The 16,346-nt window shown below is 53.8% G+C and overlaps 1 protein-coding gene across 1 annotated transcript; it reads right to left on the bottom strand.

Moving 5' to 3' along the window:
- Window positions 1–2,858: 2,858 nt before the first annotated feature.
- On the bottom strand, window positions 2,859–3,864 carry SMIM32 (small integral membrane protein 32). Its single transcript, XM_066277149.1, has one exon. The coding sequence runs from the start codon at window positions 3,862–3,864 to the stop codon at window positions 3,553–3,555; it is 312 nt and encodes a 103-aa protein (XP_066133246.1). The 3' UTR covers window positions 2,859–3,552.
- Between the last annotated feature and the right edge of the window lie 12,482 nt (window positions 3,865–16,346).

Here is a 16,346-nt window from a genome sequence, read left to right on the forward strand (position 1 = left end):
TTACTTTGGACAACCAGATGCAATTTGCTGAGCTGAAGACGACGGGAGGAAGAGTTAATTTACATGGAAGGCTGAGTTTTAGGCATGCTGAGTCTGAGGGTGCCCATGAGATATCCAGATGGAGGCATTGAATAGGCTCAGGGATAAGGTCTGGAGAGAGTCATTTGAAAAGCACCTGAAGCTATGTGAGTGGATGCGCTAGTTTTAGGGGAAGCTCAGTGTAAAAAGACCTAGGACAGCTGCACTCATGCTCCGGGCATACCTGCTGGGAAGTGGCAGACCTCTGCTCTGTTCTAGGATAGCGCATTCCTTTTGGAAAAGGACTGCAAGTCACTGAGGGAAAGCAGTTGCTGTTCGGTTGCTGAAAACATTTCTGGAATGGTCCTCCTGTTTAGTAAAAATGATAGCTCACATTCAGAGCACTTATACCTGTCAGACATGAGTGAAGCACTACTTACAATGTCTCAAATCCTATGAAGTAGATGCTGTTATCTCCTTTTTACAGAGGAGGAAACTGAGGCTCTCAGGCATCCAGAAACATGAACTAGGCATAGAGTGGATGGTCAGGGTCAGGTTACCTCTAGGACTGAGGCTTTTGGTCACTACAATATGCTGCTTGTCCCTGGCCCTGGCATCTGCAACCACCTTCCCTAATTTCATCCCCACCTCTCACCTCCCATCAGAAATACATTCTCAACCGTCTTCTCCGCTCCCAGTGGAATTGCAGCCCCAAACCTCTGCCATGGGTCCTATGTTTAGCCTGCCATGCCCAGCTCTCCCAAAGGTGGTGCCAAGGCATCATGGGACCATGGCAGAGCAGAGAGCCAAAAGAAGTGTGTGTAGACCTGCCTCTCGACACCCATCTGAATGTCCAAGTACCACGTTGTAGTCCACTTAGCTGCTATCAGTGGAGGGCAGACAGTGCAGCCACATCCCTGCTTTCTGGGGGAGAATCTGGGACTAGGTCCAACATGGGAAAGGGCCCATTACTGCTCAACCAGTCTAACACTGTACTAGAAGAGGAAGTGGAATTATTCAGGGTCACAGTGCTGACAAAAAACAGAACATTAGACTAGTTTCTCTCACCGACCCCCCCTTGGTGTCTAGAGTCCAGCTCTGCAGACCCAGTTACCTAGGAGTTTCTTCCAGAAATAATCTGTTTATTTGAAGTGCTCAAGCCTTTGGTTTCAGTGGCTGAGGCCCTTGCAACCCTTTAGAGACATCAGAGGGATGCTTTCCAAATTATCTCCATCTTAGCACTGTTTACACTGTATGCCTTGGGCCAGTATTTTATTAAGGGATTCCACAGCCTCCTGGATCCCTCCGACTTTAGCTGATTCCGGCCCAGGAACTCAGGTAACCTCTAAGCCAGTCATCCAATCATATTCTTCCCTGCAGGGGCCAGCCCTTGTCTTTGTGGGCACAGCAGACAGGGAGATGACATCTGCTTTGTGGGCCAGCTTCTCTCTTTAGCATGTTACACTGGTTATGTCATTTAATATCATGTAGAGCTAGGTGACATGATACTCATTTCACAGATGAGGAAACAGGCTAAAATAGATTAAGTAATTTGTACAGGGTCACACTGCCAGTGAGCAGGGGAACTGGGATTAAAGCCAGATGGCGAGACTCCAGAGTACATGCTTCTGACCACCCTGCTTTTAGGTATGCCCACAGGAAGGTATACAAGAGGGCGTACTCCACCTCTACAGTAGTCTCCTACCCCTCACAGCCCCTAGATCCAGGCCTTGTGTCCCCCATAATAGCAGTGTGACTTCATTAGGGCAGCCAGGGGACCTCATATCTCCTTACATTTATTCCACTTAGCTGTCTCTGCAACCAAGGGTAGGGAGGTCTGGCTACATTTCCAAAGACCAAACTAGAATGTTCTGTGAAGTTATCATAGAATTAGCACCATTAGGGTTTGTCTGGTGTTAGCTCTCCAAGACATGGGTAATTATGCCAGGGTGAAACATCTACTTATCTCTGCTGCTTCAAGGGATAGGAGCCAGGAGGGGCTCTAGGAGGCCTGGCCTGAGACTCTAGCCCTAGCCCACATTTTCCCCTGCCTCAGCTCGGGTCCGTAGTAGGTTTCAGTGTCTGACACCCTTACCAAGCGTCTGCAGGACTATGTGCCTGGCTGCCTTCTGCTAAAGGCAGGTGTCCTTAGCATTCTGCAGATTCTCAGCACCCCAGTGACCTCCAAATGGTTTAGATTACTGGATTAGATAAGATCTACAGAATGCTTTTTTAGTCACACATTCTCTCAGCTCTAGTGCCCCAGAGCCAGGTGACTCCTGACACTATTCTAAATACCCCTAAAAAGACTCCCTAGAATTAGGTTCACTTTGAAAATGGTCAGGCTTATCAGAGATCTGTCTCAGGTTCTTTGAGACTGTCTCCTGGTGGGTTTACTCATCCATTGCTTTCTGCTGTGTTCTCCACAGCTGGCCTCCTCCTGCCTAGTTAGGGAAGAAGTGCTGAGCAGCTGCCTCCACCTCCTGAGCCTTAGGGCCCTTCCTTTGCCAGCTGGTTCTGGGTTAGAATAGGCTCTTGGGAAGTATTCAGGCCCAAACAGGCTATGAGAGCAGAGAGGACAGGAAGGGAAGGTCGCTATGGAGCCACGTTTCAGGACAGTAATTCCTTTTGGAGACTGGCTCTAAAAACACTCCCGGAAGCAAGTAACTGACCCTGGGGGAAAGCTGGAGAAGAGAAAATATCAAAACTGACCTGGGCCACAGCAAGGCCGGAGGCAGGCTGCACTTGGCTCTCAGCTGCTCAGGATGCCCTGCCCTTATCTCCCTTCCCAAAGTGGCGCAACCAATGATCAGAGCGTTCTCAGCACTGGGTCTAATTCGGTGAGGTTTTATTGCAGATATACCACCGCTGGAGATGTGGGACGTGGATCCCCACAACAGGGTGCTGCCGGTGAGACCCTATGCTTCTAGACCGGCTTCCGCTCCGCCCGTGCCCGCAGAGAAAACTGGGTCCTCGGACCCGGGTGGAACCTAGTGAAATTCCGTGCCCCCTCACTTTCCCTGGAGAATGTGGTCCCCGAGGGCCACCGTTCTACAAAGTCCAGCTGAGTTTATGCTTTGGTCCCAGCGAGGTCCTACGTGCCAAAGACGGGAAGAGGCGGTAACAGCCGCGGGAAGACAGCACAGGGCCAGCAGTCCGACAAGCAGGTCCCGGCTGGTTGCGCGCTCGCCGTGCTAGCTCGTTCGGTGTGCAAATGAGGAAGCCAGCAGGTGGCAAGCCAGGCGCCTAAGTCCCTCAGACCTCCTGTCTTGGGAAGAAAGACTCTGGCGGGGGATCAGAACCTTGGTGCCTCGCGGCTATTTGGAGCGGGACCCTAAGTAGCTCTGACGCTTCCGACTCCCTTTACCCTCAGGTTGCCGATCGAGGTCTTCGAGGTCGGGAAGGGTCTTTAGGTCAGGGTGCAGTGTGCCCCAGGGCCGGCAAGCCCCTGAGGTCAAGCCCGCCCTACCTGGCTCACACTACTGCTCAAGGTGAGACCGGGACTTGGCGCCCCCCGCCCGGCCCGCTGCGCCGTTACACCGGCCGCGTCTTCCAGGGCGCTCGGGCGTCGCGCAGCGAGCGGTCGTGGGGCAACGCGGCGAAGGCCGAGTGGCGCAGCTGGCAGCCAATGAACAGGACGACGAGCGCCACGGAGAGCAGCAGCAGGAAGAAGAGCAGCAGGTAGGTGGGCAGGTCGGGCTTTGCGGCCGCGCCGTCCCGCACACCGCGCGCGGTGGCCAGCTCCAGCGGCAGAGCGCCCTCCGCTTTGACCGTGGCTGCCAAGGCCAGCGCGCCGCCCACCGCCGCCTCCGGGCCGCCGGTGGCATTGAAGACGTCGCCGTACATGGCCCGCGGGTCCCCGGCCAACCCGCTCACTGCGCCTCGCGCGGACCGGCGCTGCCCTGCGCCTCCATGGCGCGCCTTCCCGCCCTGCTGCGCACGACTGGCCGGGAGTCGGTGCTTTCGGAGCCGCAGGGCCGGGGCTGCGGCCGCTTCCTCGTCCCTGCACTCAGCTGTCCTCCGAGCAGGGTGGAGGTCACCCGGCCTCGAAGCTGGACGGCACTGCGCCCGCGCCCCGTTGGACTTCCCCTGTGTTTCGCCGTCGCCACCTGCGGTGTGGAATCACCGTCTCGCGGTTTTACGGCCGCCCTCTTGGCTGGGACCCGCAGCTCCCGTGAGCTGCCCACCCCGGGGCGCCTGTGGACTGCAGCGGCGGCGAGAGGTGCCTGGGGAGCGCGGCGGCAGCTCGGGTCTCTGCTCGGGCGGTCGGGTCGCCTAGTGCACCGAGGAGAGGGCCCGGAGTCCTCCGCGTCTACCGCGGTGTCTGGGAGCAGTCCTGCAGCCCAGAGTCCCGGTCCAGACACCCGCCGTGCGGCGAGCCGGCCCCACTCTCGCGGGCTGCTGTGCTCCTGTCTTGAGCAAGAGACTGAGCGCTAAGGAGGCTTTGAGCAAGCTCGGGTCCAGGGTGGAGGCGGGACTGGCAGAGGCTGCCCCCCCTCCCCCCCGGAGTGGCTGCGAACCAATGACGGTGAGGGAGGACAGGGCTGCGAATGCCCCAGCCCGACCTCACATCACTCACAGAATGAGGGACACACAGAGGAGGGGGAAAAACACAGGGTCACAGAAAGACAAAGAAACGGGTACAGACTTATCAAGAGACAGTTGTGCACAGCGCACTGACTTGGGGACATGGACGTCGGCTTTCATTCTTCTTTTTTCTCTTTTCCTTTCTTTTTTGAGATTTTATTTATTCATTTTACAGGCGGGGTGGGGTGGGGGGATCAAAAATTAGCGTAGTTGCTTCTTGACATTCCCCTCCCAGCCTCGCCTGGTTTGTGCTGAGCCCCACAGGGTGCTAGGTTTCCCAGGGAGGGCACATGCCTCCAGGCAAGCTGGGACTAGCTTGGTGGGCCCAGGCAACTCTCTAGCTGTATTTTGAGGGTACATGTGCTTCCCTGCCATGAGCTCCCTGCTACTCTCTGGCCTGGCCAGTTCCTGCACGGGGGCAAGAGGAATGACACTGGCGATGGCCCTCCCACCCTTGGCTGCCTTGGCAAAGGCTTGGTGGCCAGGACAGAGGTGAGCAGTCAGCATTGTTGCGGGAGGAAGAAAGGAGGGCAGTCTCCCTTCCCAGGAGTCCTAACTCCTCACTTCCTCTGAGAAACCTTCCAGACTGGCATGGGAACTGCTGCCCAGGTCACCACGGCCCTGCACGTCTCAGGAGATACCCACTGCTCCAGACTGCCTATGACTGTCTGGAGTTAGGGGGAGGGGGAAAGAAGCCCAGGGCATGAAACTGAAAGAGGTGTTTGCCTTTGGGGTCCTGCAAGTGCAGTTGGGACTGAGTGTGCCTCCTTCCGTGTGGCACTGAAGGCACCTCACCCCGCCCTAGTCCCAGCTCTGCTGCCTGGCCACTCGCCTGAGAGCTCTGCAGGGTCAGCCAAGTTCACAGATTTGTTCCTTTCCCCATTAAGGGTGCAGTGATGGGGAGAGCTTGGTGAGCATGGGCTGAAGGAACTGGTGGGAAAATAAGGTAGCTGTTCCCCTCTCCCTCACTGCACCTTACACTTGGCCACCCCGGTGATGCGAACAACCAAGCTGTGCAAGGCCAGTTTTGGCCACAGCTCATTCCACAAACGCCAGCCCAGCCTAGGACAAATACCTCTGTGAGCTCTTTGTCTGAGGTTGGAATTGTGGTTCCAAGACCTGTCCTGCCCCTGCAGGGTGTTTGCTGGCTGAGAATGTGGATGTGCCCTAGAGGCCCTCTTCGTGCTTCCTCTTAGTCCCACCTATGGGCTTCTGGGGGCCTCCCTGGATGGAGAGGCGGCTGTGGTGTGTGGAGAGCAGGACCCACACTGGTACTGGGGAGCTGCCCAGTGTGCTCCAAGGGCATCAGACTCTGAGCCACTATGCCTGGCTGCTGAGACAGTCAGTCATGGGGAAGGTCAGAAGAGGGTTGCATGGAGGGGATCTTATCCAGTAACTCCCTGGGTCCTGGTAAGGCTACAGGGCTTGAGGGGCTTGATTTGGGGTCTGGCCTGGAATTCCCTTCTTGTATATGCATGGAGAGTGACATGGCCTTGCTGTCCCAACTTCTTCTGCACTCCACCCATGAGATCAGTTAAGACACTAGGTGGTGTCCAGAAGCCTGAACAGCTCAGTAGGGAGTTTCTGAGTGGAATCTGGAGCTATAAAGTGGGGGTTCATGGTAAGTGATTTCTGGTCCTGTTCTGGAAACATGCTGTGAAGCACTCAGGAAGTGGGTATGGAGCCAGGGGAGTCTGTGAAGGGTTTGGTGCAGATGGTGGGGGTCCCTGCAGCCCTATTGCTCATGCTGGGCTTTCGGGGTGTCTGGACTGGGGTCACTGGCACTGCCCATTCCTGCAGCTGCTGTTTTTCATCATCATATTGAATTTTGCTGGGGCTTGTGTGTTTGCCCTGTCTGCTGAGGGAGGTGGCATATTAGCTTCTTGTGAAATGGCGTCTAGTTTCTCTGTGAAGGCTGAGGATGCTCTGGCTTACAGATCTTTTTTTTTACCCATCACCCCTCATAGCAGGTTTTCTTATTTTTATTTTTGATTTTGTTTTTACAGATGGCTTGGGCTACCATACTGGTTGGCAGCTTGGGGTTTCAGCTAGGCTCCAGCATCTAGGCATTCAGCCACTACCATGGCTGTCCCCAGTGGTAGAGCATTTCTAGTAGCTGCCATTCACGGACCCCTTACCACGGGCAGAGCACTGGCTTGGGCCTCGGTGTGGTCTGTCTCCTCACAACAGCCTGTGAGATGGGCACTGCTGTCTCCCCAGTTTTCCCAAGGAGGAAGCTGGAACCTTGTGAAGTGGTTGGTGTCACTTCCCAAGGTCACACAGACATAGCCGTGTCACGGTGCCAGGGAGCCTCAGATTCTGTAGCCTGTTGTCCACTCATCTCAAGCTGCTGCTTCTGATGGGAAACTTGGCAAAGAGCACGTGGTTGAACTGCCTTGCTTTTTGGTAAGGTGGGAGGAGGTACCTTGCCCTTTTGGGGGGATCTTTTGGTTCTGAAATGGGGAGGGCACTGTTTATTTTCTGAAAGATGTTCAGAACCCCAAGAGGGCAGTTGTGTTTCCTAAATATCCCGGGGCAGGAAATTAAACAAGGCTGAGCTGGGTAAATGCAAAGATGGAGTTTACACAGCTTTTTACACAAGCCAGAGCAACCTTCCATTAAGGGAGCTGTGTGTACCCACACATTTAAGTCTCAGAAGGATTATAAAGGGGCTCAGAGGTTGGCTTTGACAGGCAGAGGTCACAGGGCTGGGACCCCAGAGTGACCTCTTCCCCATTACATGGCTGCTGAGTGACACATATTCCTTGCCCTGTCAGCCTATCTGTGGAGAAACCGAGAGAGGCAAAGCAGGGGTGCCCTTCCTGCCACCATAGGGTCATCAGGCACCTGTTTAATGGAAACTTGGGAGACTGGGAACATTACAACCCCATGATTTCATAAACTGTGCTGTGCTGGCCTGTGGTGCTTGGTGGAGCTATTTCTGTTTCTTCTGCACACCAGGGGAGTTATTAAACCACTCGGCTTCACCAGTAGGCTGCGATGAAGATCAGGGTGAGGTGTTGCTATCTGACTGGGGGAGTTGTTTGCTGCTGGCTGTGTTTGCCCTGTCTGCTGAGGGAGGTGGCGTATTAGCTTCTTGTGAAATGGCGTCTAGTTTCTCTGTGAAGGCTAAGGATGCTCTGGCTTACAGATCTTTCTTTTCACCCATCACCCCTCATAGCAGGTTTTCTTATTTTTATTTTTGATTTTGTTTTTACAGATGGCTTGGACCACCATAGTGGTTGGCAGCTTGGGGTTGCATTTTAGAATGACTGTTTTAGAACTCAGCAGCCAGTAGGCCGAGTCCAGCTCTGAAATGAAGAGATTTTTCCAGTGGTCACAGGCAGTGGTAGGCTCAGAGTACGGTCAGCCAGAGCCTGGTGGGGGCTGCAGTCTGGTTTTCAGAGTGGGGTAACTGGAGAAAGGGCAGGTGTGAGGGAGAGACGGTTCTGTGAGAAGAGCGTTCACAACAGGGCTCCCCTCCTAGAAACATTGCCTCCACCTCTGCCGCCCGATCCCATGGGCCTGCGGTATCTTATAGGATCAAGTGGTAGGATGGAGAGATCAGTGATGTGGTTCACAGGATGCCTGGGGCTGGGAGTCTTGTAAGAAAGATATAGATGACAGTCCAGGCCACCTGTTACCCCAGCTGGTCTGAGCCATCAAGAAGCTCTTTTGGGCCTGACCAGGCGGTGGCACAGTGGATAGAGCATCGGACTGGGATGCAGAGGACCCATGTTCAAGACCCCGAGGTTGCCAGCTTGAGTGCGGGCTCATCTGGTTTGAGGAAAAGCCCACCAGCTTGAACCCAAGGTCGCTGGCTCCAGCAAGGGATTACTTGGAATGCTGAAGGCCCGCGGTCAAGGCACATATGAGAAAGCAATCAATGAACAACTAAGGTGTTGCAACGCGCAATGAAAAACTAATGATTGATGCTTCTCATCTCTCTCCATTCCTGTCTGTCTGTCCCTATCTATCCCTCTCTCTGACTCTCTCTCTGTCTCTGTAAAAAATAAATAAATAAAATAAAATAAAATAAAATAAAAAAAGAAGCTCTTTTGGGAACCTGCAGGAAGGGGTGTCACCAGCTCCTGCCATTGGTCCATCCTTCTCTTGGCCATCTCCTGAGTGAGCTCTCTGGGCAGTCTACAGGAGCTGGGCCAGGATGGGGAGCAGCAGCAGGGGCAGGCTGGAGCTCTGCCTCCAGACTCTGCTCAGTGCGGGCTGCTGCATGGGCAGTTGGAGACCTGACTTCCCGGAATCTCAGGGGCTTAGTCCTGGGCCTGCATGGACAGGCACCGTCTTCCTGCTTACCCCACCCCAGAGAACAGGTCTAGCCTGCAAACCAGGATGGGCCCTGGCAGCTGGTCTGGGACTTCTGCAGACCCTGCCTTTGTGGGCACAAATCCTGAAATCACTTTCCACGTTAACAGGAGGGCGGGATTGGAGAATCATCCTTCTGATACGTTCACTCTTCACCCCTTCCTCCACCTGTGTTTCCTTTTTCTTCCAAAGTTTAAACACAACAAAACCAACGAAGACACAACTTGCTTTCTCTCCCATAAAACTCCTAGGGATCCCAATAATCTTAATTTTGGATAAGTCCCACCCTACAGTCACTCACCCCTGCCCCAAATCTTGCTGTGGCTGGTTTCTGGGGTACAGCTCTCATGTCTTTCCCAGTCCTTCCTGCACCTCTGCCAGTGGGCTGTGTCATCTTTGGGGGTGCAGGTGGGGTGTCATGATGTGCTATCCAGAGTCTGGGGCAGAGGGGACTACAGAGGTGGAGCAGGGACAGAGAAAGGCCCCTTGACTAAAGAAACAGCACGTCGGTTATGACAAAATTGAAGTGTCCTTTTGGCTGTCACTTCTTGACAAGGAGGGAAGGACACATATGCCCAGGGCCCAATTCTTGAGGAAATGTGTTTATCTAAAAAAAAAGTTTTCAGTGAGAGAACTGCTGTCCTTTCAGTGGTATTTTAAAACTTACATTGGAAACTAAATTAGCGTTGCCATTTTATGCTGAGGTGTTGGGCAGATAAAATGTATTATGCTCACTTTGTTAAAGATAACACGAGGAGGCCGTCGCCCAGGTGATATTAATGTGTGTTGGGGTGGGCTAGGGGCAAGCAGAATCCTTGTAGCCTTGGTTTTGGGATTAAGCCTGTCCTACCCTTTTTGATGTGGGGCGGTACAATCCAATCATGCCTCAGAGAAGTGACTTTGTAGTAGAGACTTCCCTATTTTGTATATTGGATTAAAGGTTGTGAAGCTACAATATAAAATAGGGGTACAACGGGAGCTTGGGCTCTCTTGGTTCCTGGGATGATTAGCGTGAGAGAGTAGAGCCAGCAATGGAAGGAGGCCACGTGGAGGAGGCCAGGAAAAGCAGCCAAGATGGCGGAGTGCTGAGTGAGATGCCAGTTTGTGCAGAGTTTGTATCTGGGATAAGGAAGGAGATGGGGAACTGAGGAGAATAAGGCTGGTGAGCTAAAAACCTTTGGTTCTAGGAAACTCGGATAAGTCAGTGGCTTTGTGAGCACTGAATGTGAGTGGGCCTTGGAGCCCAGTGTGTGTTTTTACTTGCCCACCGGGTGCAAGCTAGGATTAAAGATGACAGCCCATCAGTTTTTGGCTCCATTGTTTCTTTACCGACTGTCTGAATCCAATGTGAACCTGCATGGGCCGGGCGGCGGTGATGGTGGCCCTGGCCGTGGCTTCTGGCTTTACATGAGGCGACAGAAATTCCAGCTGCCCCTCCCCTGGGGCTGGGTTCCCAGGTGCTAGGTTGGGATGTCTCCATCCTGGAAGGCTTCCTCTGGGAAGACACATGTGGCCCCAGTACCCCAGGACTGTGGGAAAGGCCCCCTAAGGTGTGCTGGTGGGGGTTCCCTGAGGGGGGGAGAGGGGTAGGCTGGTGAGGGCTTCCTGCAGGGTGGGGGATGGGCTGGTGGGGGCTCCCTGCAGGGTGGGGGATGGGCTGGTGAGGGCTCCCTGCGGGGAGGGGGAGGGGCTGGTGAGGGTTCCCTGCGGGGAGGGGGTGGGCTGGTGAGGGCTCCCTGCAGGGTGGGGAGGGGTAGGCTGATGAGGGCTCCCTGCGGGGAGGGGGGTGGGCTGATGAGGGCTCCCTGCAGGGTGGGGGGGGTAGGCTGATGAGGGCTCCCTGCGGGGAGGGGGGTGGGCTGATGAGGGCTCCCTGCGGGGTGGGGGATGGGCTGGTGAGGGCTCCCTGCCGGGAGGGGGTTGGGCTGGTGAGGGCTCCCTGCGGGGTGAGGGGGGGTAGGCTAATGAGGGCTTCCTGCGGGGTGGGGGATGGGCTGGTGAGGGCTCCCTGCGGGGAGGGGTGTGGGCTGGTGAGGGCTCCCTGCAGGGTGGGGGATAGGCTGCTGAGGGCTCCCTGTGGGATGGGGAGATGGGCTGCTGAGTCAGTCATCAGGGCCCTTCTCTGGGACAGCCTATAAACTGACATGCCCACAGTAATGGCAGCCAGTGGATTTTCTCAACATCTCAGTGGGAACCAAATAGGGAAATAAGACGCTTGGGGGTGTAAAGGGCATTCTGAGATTTGACAGTCAGCCCTCTAACACCTCCTGGACCTGGCTTCACTCACCCAGACAAGAAAGGCAGTGTCAGCACCACCTCCAAAGGCGCTGCGGGCTGTGGGCAGTAGCTCTTCCTCTGGTTCCTCCACCCCCAGCTCCTTCAGAATCCCGTGGGGGGCTGTTGGGCAGATAAAATGTATTATGCTCACTTTGTTAAAGAGGCCGTTGCCCAGGTGATATTAATGTGTGTTGAGAATCCTTGTAGCCTGGGCTTGGTTTTGGGATTTAGCCTTTTCTACTCTTTTTGCTGTGGGGCGGTACAATCCAATCATGCCTCAGAGAAGTGACTTTGTATTAGAGACTTCCCTATTTTGTATATTGGATTAAAGGTTGTGAAGCTACACTATAAAATAGGGGTAGAATAGGAGCTTGCGCTCTTGGTTCCTGGGATATTTAGCATGAGAGAGCAGAGCAGAGAGCAGAAAGAGGCCATGTGGCCAGGAGAAGCAGCCAAGATGGCCGAGTGCTGAGTGAGATGCCAGTTTGTGTAGTGTTTGTATCTGGGATAAGGAAGGAGATGGGGAACTGAGGAGAATAAGGCTGGTGAGCTAGAAACCTTTGATTCTAGGAAACTCGGATAAGTCAGTAGCTTTGTGAGCACTGAATGTGAGTGGGTTTTGGAGCCCAGGGTGTATTTTTACTTGCCCGCCGGGTGCAAGCTAGAATTAAAGACTATGGCCCATCAGTTTTTGGCTCCATTGTTTCTTTACCGACTGTCCGAATCCAATGCAAACCTGCATGGGCCGGGAGGCTGCTGTGATGGTAGCCCTGGCTACTGGCTTTACAGGGGCGTCATAAATTCAGACTCTGGCCCAAACCCCAAGATTCAAACCAGGGAGCTGGGAGTGTACACATATGTATGTATGTGAGTGCGTGTGCGTGCATGGGTGTGTGAGTGACCATGCATTGACCAAGATGTCCCCCTCGTTTCCGGACACGTGGGATTCTTCCTCACAGGCTGATGGCAGATTGCCCAACCTCAGCTGCCTACAGGAAGGACCCACAGTTTTAACAAAGGAGTCAAATGATTGGCTTTTTTTTTTAAGTGTCAAAAGTCTGGGCCTGGGTATAGGGTTTGGAGCAAGACATGAGTCAGGGCAGGGCTGTGGCTGCCCTATACGGGGCTTGTGAGTGAATTACAAAAGGTACCTTTCTCCTTGGCAGGGCACTGGCAAATCTGAGTCTCCTGTTGTCCGCCCTCCACACATACACACAGGGCACATTGAGCTGTGTGCACCCTGCTCACCTGGCGTAGTGGCCCAGGAAAGGCCGCTCTCCTAGGTCTGAAGTGAGGAGGGCTTCCGGCTCTTGGGGCAGAGTGGGGGAGCGGAGGTGAGGAGAGGGTAGTTGGTGGGAAGACAAGGAGACCTTAGATGTTGGTGGGTCCCTGAGAAGGGCTCGCTCTGCCTTAGGAAGAAACTAAGTAGTTCTGGAGATGAGGGTGCAGAAGTAGATAATGAATACCTTTCTTGGGTAATGTCCTCGGAGGCAGAAGCCCTCAGAGTGCAGATGGCTGCCCAGGCCCTACCAGGTGGGAGGTGGTGGACTAGTTCCGGCAGGCTCATCGAAGTGTCCTTGGAAGTATCTCAGGGCTCCCTGGCTTCCTTAGGCTCCAAATGGTTTGGGACAGAAGACAGGCCTCCTGGGCCAGTGCTTCAAGAAGGCCATGAAAGTGCCAACGAGGCGTCTGGGGACATCTTTTGGATGGAAATGAGGGTCCACATAGCCGCAGCCTGCAGGTCCGACCTTTAGGAAGCAGCAGGTGCTTGGTTGACGCCTGTGTGGAGGACTGGGGATGGTAAGTGCACCCGCCTTCAGCCTGCAGACCTCAGTACAGTGTTGGGAGATGAGGTGGGGTCGTGGGGCTGAGACTTAGACCATTTCAGGGGACTAGCTGGGGACCGGTGGAGTGGAAGGGAGTGGAGGGCTCCTCACAGAGACAACTAAGGGGAAAATGTTATATTTCATACCCATTTGAGTTTGTAGATTAAATGTGCTACAAATAGGCAAAGAAAACCACAAGTAATGATCTGTGTGTGATGGGATTAAGGGAGATTCCATTTTCTTTCTGAGTGCTGAGGTTTTTGAAAATTTCTCCAGTGACCATGGTTTACTTTTGTAATGAGAGTAATAATTAAAAACAAAAAAAAAAGTATGAAAAATAGTAAACACAATTTTCTTTTTGCCCCCTCTGCTCGCTGCGGTCCTCAGTCCTTGGTGCTTCCCGGATCATGCTTCCTGCAAACCCAGGGCCCCTTCCTGCCCTGCTCGCCTGACAGGCGCAGCAAGGCCCTGAGTCAGGATGACACAACACTAGCATCTCCAGGACACTGTTTCATTTTGCTTTTATTAACTTACTCATTTTAGAGGGGTGGGGGAGAGAGAGAGAGAAGAGGGAGGAGCAGGAAGCATCAACTCCCATATGTGCCTTGACCAGGCAAGCCAGGGTTTCGAACTGGCGGCCTCAGTGTTCCAGGTTGGTGCTTTACCCACTGCGCCACCACAGGTCAGGTGCCAAGACACTTTTTAATCTCTTCTGTATCCACGTGAGAGGACAGCCAGGGTGGGAGGGATGCTCTCATCATTTCTTGGCTTTGTGGAGGTGGCCTGTCCTTTGCCTCAAGCAGGAGAGGGCTGGCCTTTCTGCTGTCCAAGCTCCTGCCCGAAATGGTACCTTTCTGGGAATCTGCTCCTCTGGCTCTGGAGCTCTTGCTGGAGCCTCCCTCTGAGTACGGAGGAGGAAGGGCCCACCCTGGCTGCTGGGCCATTTGGAGAGAGAGGGAAAGGATGACAAACCAGCCAGGACCCTTTAAGGAATCCCCACCTGGGAGCGATGTGATGAGAATAGAACGGAGGCAGAAGGGGAGGCTGAGTGAGCTGGAGGGAGAAACATGCTGGTTATTAAAGAGCGGATTACCTGGGCCTCGTTGTGAGAGCATTTCTTCTGACACAGACCGGAAGTGCTTCTGATTCTGTCACAGAGAGTTGGAAAGGGTGATTGAGAAAACAAACAGGTGGAGCTCAGATATGAGGAGTCAGTCTTGGCTTTCCCCTCTCTGCCAGCTTGCAGCTTTCCTTCCTGCTCTCTCCATGGGCAGAACCTGTTCACACAGGGCAGGGGGTGAAGGGTCCCTTCCTCTCCTGTGTGGTCCAATGCCAGGACACCCAGGAGGCTTGCTCTCCTCATCCGGACAGGCTGTCTGCCTTGGGCTCTGCTCTCTGACTCCAGGTGAGCTCTGAGGTCCCAGGACAGAGAGGGTGGGGACCCTGCCCGTGCCCCAGTGCAAGAGTGACATTTCTCACTTCTAAGAAACAGGAGACAAAATTCAAACTAGGCCATTCCTGGAGAACGTTATTTCCCAAACCCTTGTCATTGTTTCCTGTCTGTCCACTGGGATTTTGCTTCATAATAATGCTGTTTAAGGCACTGGCCGGTTGGCTTAACAGTAGATCGTTGGCCCAGAGTGTGGATGTCCGGGTTCGATTCCCAGTCAGGGCATACAGGAGAAGCAACCATCTGCTTCTCCACCCTTCCTCCTCTCACTTCTTTATCTCTCTCTTCCCCTCCCACAACCAAAGCTCTACTAGAGCAAGTCGGCCCCGGGCGCTGTGGATGGCTTCATGGCTTCTGCCTCAGGCACTAGAATGGCTCTGGCTACAATGGAGCAACGCCGGATGGGCAGAGCATCCCCCCTGGTGGGCGTGCCGGGTGGATCCCTGTCAGGTATATACGGGAGTGTGTCTCTCTGCCTCCTTGCTTCTCACTTTAAGAAAATATAAAACAAAACAAAATAATAATAATGCTGTTTAATAATGGATGTGCAGCACAGGACAGAGTAGGGTTGAGCTATTCCCCCCCTTTTCCCTTGGTGCCTCCAATGCTTTATTCCCCGTCTTTCCTACGTGTTCAGCTCTGACACATCCTTCCAAAATGGAATCAGTCCCAACTCCTGGATGAAGACGAGTGCTAGCTAGAGCACTGGACCATGAGTCCCCAGTCCCATTTCCATCACCCACTAGACAGGGGACTTGGAAACCATGCCATCCCACTCTGCAGGAATAGAGTTCAAATGCAGTTTTTCACCAGAGTCACCAGGAGCATCAAAAAGTACAGAGTCCTAGGCCCCATTCTTGTCTGTAGATCTACATTTTAACAGTTGTCAGAGGGATTCTGAGGCAGGAGATCCAAGCACTGCATGGAGAAATACCATGAGAGGACCACCCCTTCTCCCCCAGGCTGCCTCCTGGGGACAGCACATTCATGCACTGTCCCACCTAAGAGCAACCCTCCCATTTAGCTGTGTTCATGGGCACCACCGAGCCCCAGGGGCTGACCCTGTAGCTCATTGAGGTCCCACTCAATGGGACTCCTGCACTACTTCAGATTTTTCTATGCAAAGGAGGTAATTAAATCTGCCCTGCCCACCTCACTGGGTAGTTGTTTTAATTAAATAAGATAAGGGATGTGAAGGTGTTTGATAGCTGTCAGGTTGGGAATTGAAGGGAGTGCCATCATAGCTCATCGGGCAATGATTCACTGGCTGCCTTGTGACATCTGTGTATTGTCCACTATTCACCAAACTTCTCACAAATCTACTTGCCTGTCCCCAGGCTTGCCACCTTTCTCTCCTCAGCCAGCCCCTCCATGGCACCTGTTCGGGCCTTTGCACACTGCAGCATGTGAGCTGAGCAGTGCCTACGCTGACTGGCTGCATTCAGCTTGTTCAACAAAGTGTCCCTCCTTCTGCAAGATGGCCAGGCTGTTCTGGGGGTTTCTGTTGGTGGATGGAACAGGGTTTCCTTCCAGGTGAAACAGTGTTGTCCTGGGCATTTGGGAACATCAACACCAGCAGACCTGAGTCCTGGGTCACAGCTGACTGAGGCACTCAGAGTGAGTCATTCTGTTGGGCGAATGGGTGAGACTCCTCTCCTGTAGTAAGGCTGAGTGCAGTGTGAAAAGTTTCTGACCATCCTTCGGTCTCTCAGTTTGAGTTATCTGTTGCTTTGGTAACATAGCGCTTCAAAACTGAGTGGCTCAAGACAACAGAATCCTTTGATAATGCGGTAGATTCTGTGGTGGACAGGCTTCCACCAGGCGCTTTTTGTCCCGTGACTCACACCGGAGGCTGCGCTTGGCTG

The sequence above is a fragment of the Saccopteryx bilineata genome, chromosome 4 (genome assembly GCF_036850765.1).
Source record: "Saccopteryx bilineata isolate mSacBil1 chromosome 4, mSacBil1_pri_phased_curated, whole genome shotgun sequence".
In the NCBI taxonomy this organism is placed as follows: Eukaryota; Metazoa; Chordata; class Mammalia; order Chiroptera; family Emballonuridae; genus Saccopteryx; species Saccopteryx bilineata.